Below are 8,316 nucleotides of genomic sequence, written 5' to 3'. Positions count from 1 at the left end.
AATGCTCACAACTATATAGATCACAACCTTCGGGGGCACGAAACCAAGCAGCTGCACTACAAGCTGAGGGGGTTACTGTAACTACCAGCGCGCTCGGCGAACTAATGGTGAACTTCTCCGAATGTGGATGGTTTCCGAATGTATTACCTTCAGAAGCGGAGGAAGACGACGAATAACACGGTTCATCCATTTGCATCAGAGTGAAGTCATATCACAGGAGATTCGTAGTTGAACTAGTGGCAGCTGGTGGGTACTTCACCAAACCGAAGCCCACTGCGGCCCTACTTCTCTAGCCTTGAAAATCATATCTAGATGAACCGCCATATTAGCAGAAATTCTCTGACCGAGTACACAAGACAAAGGCGGAATTGATAAATATCAGATAGCGGTTGGACATAAGTGATTCCACATGTAATTCAGAACAGGTCTGTGAATTATGTGCTTTCATCATATAAGAAAAAAGGTTGACCAAAGGAATGTAAACGTACCATAATAAGGGAATCCCAAGTAAACAATAAGACTAAATCGACTACGAGTCTTCAAGTTTACGCTTCTTCGAGGTAGGACCGAAGAACGAGTCCATAGTCCTCTGGCGTGAGTCAAATTGAGTGCTACCAATGCCGCCTCTAGTCTTTTTCAAGCCCACGAGGTGGTCGACGTTGTTAGTAAACTCGATAGTTAGACATATAGTTTGCTTATGCAAGTCTGAACCGTTTCCTGCAGCCACTGTGTTGACGGAGGACACGGCTTCACCTGTACAGTCCGATTTCGACATGCCACTAAGTATTTCAAGCTTGGCCTGAAGGACACCAGTGTTGCTCCACGCCGCAAACTCAGATTGCTTGTCGTGATTTCCACTTCGCATCGAAGTATCGGCTGGCTTAGGAAAGCGTTTAAGCAATGCCTTTAAGATAACACCGAGGATGATACCATGTGCCACTATAGCAACAGTGATGTTGTCCGACACATGCTTATCGACGATTGGGACTAGATGGGAATCTAGAAACCGATCGACTCTGATTCTCATAGAGTCATGAGTTTCCGAGTCTGACTGAACCAGGCCATTAGGATTCCTATATTTTTTGCCCTCAGATGACCCGTAGTCTCTTTCACGTAGCTCGGGCAGCCGTATCACTTTCAAAGAAGCACCGGTATCTGTTGCACCATCGCTTAGAGAACCTCTGGTCAAGCCTCTGGTATCAGCTAGGGCTTTAGAGACGGCATCGGCTGTCTCGTAGGCCCTTCGAAGATTGGATGTGAATATGTACTGGATTGGGGCAACAGGATCGCAGCTCTTCGCTAGATGAGCACCCAATCTATTTATTTGCAAAACACCATGGCTTGTTAAGGGAGAATCACGAGAGCCTGCACTGGAAAGAGAGTGTTAGCTTAGCTTTTGACATCCGACAGCCAGATTCCAAAGATTCCAAAGCAGTGTGTTGCTTACTAGAGACCAGCTACATTGTCAACAGACTCGCCATGTCTGATCAACAGAAGGCGCATTGCGACGCATCATGTTCTACAGGTTTGCCAGGGAAGAGATTGTTGGGGTTGTTCTTGGGAAGAAGTGTTAGAGAAAATTTGCGACGGTGGAAACTTTTTAACATAGCGGGAATAAATAAGGTGGGGGCAAGTGATTGCACTGGAATTACTCCGGGTTATTTGGCTTGTTCGGCTTTATGTAATTTATGTAAGGTACTAAGGTACCTATTGTACCTAGGCCATTACCTAAGGTTACCTGTCCTGTCCCGTCCCACATTTCATTAGCCTTTCTCATCACTCATTTACCCTCTTATTAGTAGGTACCTAATGCATTATACCCTTTTACCTAGACATCGACAGTAAATCATTTCAGGCTCGAGTCATATATTATATTAATGAATGTATTCTGCAGGTTACCTCTTATACTCATTTCCTATCCTAAGTAGAGAAAGATACGTGTCTCCAGATCGACAACGATGATAAATCGCGTTTGTACGAACCATCTCGTGGATAGTGGCTTTTAAACAGAGCCTGGACTTAGAATGCATTCTCCTTCTGGCGCTGCTCAAAGACCTTCAAGGCCTCTTCCGCCGCCTTCACACCGGATAGAGCCATGGCACTTCACAACAATTAGCATAGGTACGTAACAATTCGATAGTTATAAGGGATTATATATCACTTACCCGAAGGTTGGGCCCATGCGGTTGGCTCCGTCGACCTCGCTAAGCTCCATGCCACCCACAATCAAGCCGGGCACGATCTCTCGGGTGCCCTTAACGATGGCATCTTCGGCGGTGTTCATGTCTAGCCCGCGCATGCCGCCAAGCTTCTCGATCGCTTGCATGCTGACAAGTCGCTTGACGCTGAAAGCACCGAAAGGCCCGTCGTGACCGGTGGTGCTGATAATGACAGGCGCGTTGATGGTGCTAGGGTCCATGCAGGACTGGTCATCATGGTGCATCGAGACCAGAGTCCAGTTGGTAACCACACCAGCAATTCGGATATTGCCAGACTCGTCACGACGGGTGATGAGATCCTCGACAGAGGTGGCGTTGAAAAGCTTGACGTTGGGGAACGCCAAAACCTTCGACAGCAAGGTCGAGGTGAAGAGGGCAGCGTGCTTAACCACGACGTAGGCTCCCTCATCATCGAACGGCACACCAAGTTCGGTCAAGAACCTGTCAGCCGGCTTGCGCATAACCATAGCACTGAATAGCTGGCCGCCGAGCCAGGCACCACCACCTAAGCTAGAAGTCAATTCCGCTATTCGATCAAGTACCACTTTGAAGTAAACGCACCAGGAGAGACGCTAGCCTCAATGATCGCAATCTTCAAGTCGGGACGAGCCTTGGCAAGAGTATAAGCCGTGCTAAGACCGCATGAGCCAGCACCGACGATGACAATGTCAGACTCGGCATAAGTGTCAAGGTCCTTGAAGTATCGTCGATACATAGCACGAGCGACCTGCGACTCCCTGATTGGCTCAAAGGAGAACTCCTTCCACTTCGCATCCAAGACTTGAACATCTCCACTGGCACGGGATTTTCCATTGCCAACGGGAATGCCTCCCTTGTGAGGAAGGGTGGTTGGTTCTACAACTTCGACAGCAGATGGTGCCATTTTGATTCTTGTTTAGGTGAGTTTTTCTAATATGTGTTAGTTGCCGCGTAAAAGGGGTAAAGGGGAAAACATGGAGAGCATGATCCTTTCGCTGGTATTATCCAGATCAAGTTTTCGGCCGTATAATCTCAGAACGGGCTCTGCGTTTTGCCCCGTCCTCAGCGCATCTCCATATCCTTTACACAGAAAAGATTAATTCCTGAGCGGTTATGGTTGGATGCGCTTATAGACGGGACGCAGAGACCCGAACACCGGCTCATGGCTCATCTCAGATTCTTTACCTAATGATGAGGGCTTTTGATCAAGTGCAGTCAATTGAACTCTTGCTGGATAACCAATTCGAGGTCATGTCCTCGGGCGGGGTCGCCATCTTGACGCGTACCGAGTATCGGTCCTGGTCAAGTCAAGAATTAGTATACGCCCTCGGTGAAGTAAATAATAAACAGGGATTTGGTTTCTACTACGAGGCGTACGTATGCTAGTGCAGATGATATCTGTCTGAGTTGATGAGTTGACAAAAGTCAGGTTAGTTGAGAAAGAAGAGAAAATCTCTCTCCTCTTTCACGAGATTCTGCTCAACATCTTTATACTCATCGTGAAGCGGGGTAGCTCTCGGGTAGTGTCGTCATACTAACCATATGCAACCAAGAGTCGGCTTTGGGTTTAGATATCTGCAGACATAATTTACCTCTGCCCATGCATTTCATCGCCGATTCTTGCCGGTCTACGGCCGTGAGATATATTAACGATTGCTAGTAAGGTGGGCCCTCGGGACTTTTGTGCGATGGTATATATATCTCAATAGGGCTGATCGGCTATCACGCTGGTGTCGCATTTCCCTAGTTGTGATGAAAGGGAGTGTAGATCTTATAGAAGCTACTGGGATGGAGATATAAGCGCTATCTACCTATAGGCAGAGTTCCTGTCAAATTTCACATCTCCGATTGGACTGATCCCATATCTATCGGACAATGAAAGGTAAATGCCTCCCTTTCGATATGTACTAGTTATCATAAAAGACTACTTATATATTCCCATACACGATACTACCCTCATAACGAAATACCACTTATTCCCATAGGCGCCAATTGGCCTCCTTCTTTTAGCAAACAACTGTGGGCCTCTTTCCCCCCCTTATCTAGGTTTGGTAAAGCTCTGAGTTATTTCTACTTTCATTAGTAATAAGAGCCCGAGGTGTCCCTTACGAAAACTCTCTATCGGTCCGGTTAAATTTTAAATTATACATACCTCCCTGGTCTTCAAATATATAGGTATGGGATGATTGTTGAATGATATATGGGTTGAGTAACAGTAGATATAGTACAGTATACGGAAAGCCTATCTCATATCAAAATGACACTCGCCTAGTTGAAGATTATATACTCTTAGAAAATGAAATATAAAAAGATATTTTCTAGGTGTACGGAGGGGTCTTTCTGATAGGTAGTGGTAATGTAATGGCTTTCCTTGATAAGTCTAGTCAAGAAGGTCTGAATGTGCGGAATTCCCAATATCCTAAACATCAACATTTACTCAAGGTAAAGGAAGGGTATACAAACATTCCCAATTCGAGTAGGCATAAGGGGAAGCACCTAGCAAATCCTAACGCTCGTTGACTCTTTTCTATAAGTGAAGCTATAGAAGCTTTAGAGATATCCATCGAAACAGGTACGTATAAGCCTGCAACGAAAGAGAAGGAACAGTAACATGCGGATGTGATGGTTTAGAGACTTTGATATAGATACCTACCTGGTGTGTTGCATTTGAAATAAGGCAACTAAACAGCTATATATGATAGGACTCCCTAATATACTGCTTACCTTCATCATTGACTTTAATAAACGGCGGGGACTTTGCATGTAAGTGAACTGCCCATGAGTTAGGTACATACCCTAGGTACTACTAGGCGAGGGGTTAAAGGCTGACCCAGGGGAAAGGATAGCAAGGATAATGAGCTCATTGGGGAAGCTCGGGCCACATCCTAGGCAGGGCTGCAGGGATTGGCAGCTCCCCTCTAGTGGGGGGTTTCAGTTGCTTGCACCATTCATTCATCACGCCGAAGCTTCCTCAAAACGCCTTTTTTTTGGTGAGCCTCGAATCCCCAATTCGCCGGTAAAACAGCAATTGCATTTACCACGGCGTGGTATTCACTCTTCGGCCCTGCCTGAAATGCAGTATTCTTATCTCTAGAGCGCTACAAGCTCTAGGCAGTAACATCAAATCGCCGAACCCCCGCCCTTAGACGTTTTGCAATTCTTCTTCATCATCTTCATCATCACCATCGCCGCACGCAACACAACAACTCACCAATCCTGAATCTCGGGAAACACACAACAAGCCCACAATGATGATGATGCGCAGTAACTTCCTGAAGCTTGGCCAGCTTGGCCAGATCGGCCGAAGTAATCTTGCCTCCATGGCACGTTTTGCTGTCCTTCCCAGAGTCAATCAACAACTCACAGCAACCATTTTACCTCGAGTTATGTATCGCCAACCTGTCCCGGCGCGTCTCTTTTCCGCGTCCTCTTTCGCCGCCCACCAGGCAGCACCCAAGGACAGTTCTTCGTCTATTACAATGGCCCAGTATCACGACTTAGCGGATGAGTATCTCGACGCCGTGCTTACCAAGTTCGAAGAGCTCCAGGACGAGCATGGAGAGATTGACGTTGAATACAGCGTAAGTTACAGGCTACCTACCTGCCACCCACCTGTAACTTAACCATGCGACATTGGCTAATACTGATTATGTGCGCGTCTAGTCTGGCGTTATGACCGTGAAGATCCCCAACGTCGGCACCTACGTCATCAACAAACAACCCCCGAATAAGCAGATCTGGCTCTCATCGCCGGTTTCGGGTCCGAAGCGATACGACTACGTGCGATCTGCTGAGGGAAAGGGCGAATGGGTCTACTACCGAGACGGTTCTACTCTGACCGAACTTCTACTGAAAGAGACGGGCGTTACGGTCGAGGTAGAATCTGATGAGTGAATGGATGGGGGTCAAATATCTTTGCGACTGGTTAAGTTCGCCTTTTTTTTCTTTCTCTCTCTTTCTCTTTCTTTCTAAGAGACAAATCCAAGACGATATGGCGTGTGCATTAAGGGGTTATTAAAAGACGATGATTTCACAAGGGAGTTTGCGAGCTAGGATTTGTACCATATGTTGCTTTTGCTTTTGCTCTGGCTTTTGCATCACGCGCCGGAGTTCAGGCTTCATTGTGATATACCACTCATCACACGTTGCATTTGCGTTTGAGTTTAGTTAATGAAGAAGAAAAAAAAGCACAAATACATTGCGATTGTACTACGCATAATGTTTTCTTCGACCCTCTTCTTTGCCCTAGCTAACACCTTCCAGTTATGCAGTAAAGTAAATATCAAAATTGTTACATTAACAAATTACAGCAAGGTCCCGAGATGGAGTAGGAAGTATTAAAACAACTTCCTATTTTATCTCAAACAATTTTAACTAGGTAGCGTTAGTTATCCTTGTCAGGTGGTCGCGGTATCAACCAGCAGTTATGGGGGCACAAGCTCTCCAGGTTCTGCAAGTGGCCGATCACGGCCTCGGAATCGACGCCGTATCCCTTCTCCCACTTCTTGCTGAAGATCCAGTCGGACCGGCCCCTCCCGCAATGGATGAGCAGGCGCATGTAGACCTCGCTCATCTCGTTGGGCGGCGCGGCGTCGCGCCAGTGGCCCTTGCAGTTGCAGAGGTACACCGCCACGTTGCCCAACCTCACCATGTGGTAGCTCCTGGCCAGGACCGTATTGCCCCGAGAGCTCCAGTCCACCATCTTCTGCATGCCGCGTATGATGTTATCGTCCCCCAGAAACCGGTTCGTGCAGCCCTGGTGCGACACCGGGATCTCCAGAGCGGTCTCGTTGTCCGGGTCGGGCGCGGCGAATTCGGGCTGGGACGGGGGCTGGGACTCGTCGAGATGGGAACGAGAATGGCCGCTGGGATCTGGCTGTTCTGCGGGCCCCGCCGACACCGCCAACACCTCGCTGGTGTCGTTCCCTACTTCTCCTGCCGCGCCCTCCTCCCTAGGCACCCTCAAGCTTAGAGCCAGACAAGCGCTAATGATTGCGCTTATCTGGAGAAGGAGGATCCAGCAGCTCTTCATGATGACTGGATTCTTCACAAGGGCTGATGTCGATATCAATATCTCTCTATGTGTAATGGTTCTCGAGCTTTGTTGGTACGTACCTGGGTAGGATGGGATACGAGATCGGGCGATAAGCAACTTGATGTCTTCCGGGTTTGTAGGCAGAGAAGTAATATGCCAGAAAGACTCGCTCGGCGGAAAGCGTTGTGCGCAGAGCGAATACTAGAGTAAGTAACCGGGTGTGTTGTTGTTGATATGATCTTTGAGCTCTTGATGTTTGATCGCTCTTCGAGGATGGGTAGTCCTCCTTATATATCCAGATCCATACTACCTAAGTACCTTCCTATATACCGGTGGTGGCAACTGTCTACCTTGAGTACCTACGGAGGGGACTTTTTGCACAGACAGAGTCGTAAGCACCAAAACTTAAAGTACATCAAGCAGTTCTCACCGTGGGTTAAAGTATTGAATCTTAAGTGGCTGCGTACGTACGTTGCGTAAGGAATCTAGATAGAGGCATGAGGCATCCACGTCTAGGACAAATAATCCCAGCCCGTTGCGCTCGCCACTGATGTAATCTCGAATAGAATTCTCACTTAAAAAAAAGTCCATTGCCTACACGAGGGGAAATTTTTGAAAAGGAGATAAGGAGGAAGCTTTAATCGGCGTCTGAAAGTTTATATGAGGTTATATACCGCTGGAATTGCGCGCATCATTAACTTGAATAATATTCTATTCTATGAAACGCCGCTCAAAAGGACCTACCTAAGATAAGGAGGTTTAGGTGGTCTTTACAAGCTCTTGCATTTAGCAATCACACCTTGGTTGCCTCGCTCGACACAGTTCATTGATAGGTACGTAGAATAAGTTACGGAATGTCAAGGTATAAATGACAAAGTCCTTTTTGGGGGGGGGTTAGGTATGCGAGCACAAATCTGGCAAACGGCTTACGTACATCCGCGCGTACCTGTAAACGCGATTATACCGATCGGATGGTCCAACGTAACCCGAGCTGCCCGAGCCAACGCCCGTTATACTGCAAAAAGAAAGGGCCGGCCCATGTGACCTCGCGTCTTTCTGCGGTATAGAGCGAGATTGGTCAGC

At 47.4% G+C, this 8,316-nt stretch overlaps 4 protein-coding genes across 4 annotated transcripts; 1 reads left to right on the top strand and 3 right to left on the bottom strand.

Annotated features, from left to right (window-relative positions):
• Positions 1-529: 529 nt before the first annotated feature.
• On the bottom strand, positions 530-1,503 carry F4812DRAFT_455858 (phosphoglycerate mutase-like protein; the record flags this gene model as incomplete). The annotated part of the gene is made up of 2 exons (XM_047936893.1): positions 530-1,370; positions 1,448-1,503. 2 exons carry the CDS (start codon positions 1,501-1,503, stop codon positions 530-532), a joined length of 897 nt encoding a protein of 298 aa, XP_047794064.1.
• Positions 1,504-2,019: 516 nt separating this feature from the next.
• Positions 2,020-3,102, bottom strand: F4812DRAFT_455857 (Thi4-domain-containing protein; the record flags this gene model as incomplete). Its single annotated transcript, XM_047936892.1, has 3 exons — positions 2,020-2,101; positions 2,166-2,724; positions 2,781-3,102. The coding sequence occupies 3 exons, from the start codon at positions 3,100-3,102 to the stop codon at positions 2,020-2,022; spliced, it is 963 nt and encodes a 320-aa protein (XP_047794063.1).
• A 2,057-nt stretch (positions 3,103-5,159) lies between these two features.
• On the top strand, positions 5,160-6,434 carry F4812DRAFT_415290 (Frataxin; the record flags this gene model as incomplete). Its single annotated transcript, XM_047932967.1, has 2 exons — positions 5,160-5,779; positions 5,862-6,434. Coding segments are annotated over exons 1-2 (560 nt in total), but the record flags the coding sequence as incomplete, so codon positions are not given.
• A 148-nt stretch (positions 6,435-6,582) lies between these two features.
• Positions 6,583-7,230, bottom strand: F4812DRAFT_455855 (uncharacterized protein; the record flags this gene model as incomplete). The annotated part of the gene is made up of 1 exon (XM_047936891.1): positions 6,583-7,230. The coding sequence occupies one exon, from the start codon at positions 7,228-7,230 to the stop codon at positions 6,583-6,585; it is 648 nt and encodes a 215-aa protein (XP_047794061.1).
• Positions 7,231-8,316: the final 1,086 nt, after the last annotated feature.

Source organism: Daldinia caldariorum (assembly GCF_022478825.1).
Source record: "Daldinia caldariorum strain CBS 122874 unplaced genomic scaffold F4812scaffold_2, whole genome shotgun sequence".
Lineage (NCBI taxonomy): Eukaryota > Fungi > Ascomycota > Sordariomycetes > Xylariales > Hypoxylaceae > Daldinia > Daldinia caldariorum.
The sequence above is the reverse complement of the archived record's forward strand: the minus strand, read 5'-3'. Positions and strand labels throughout refer to the sequence as shown.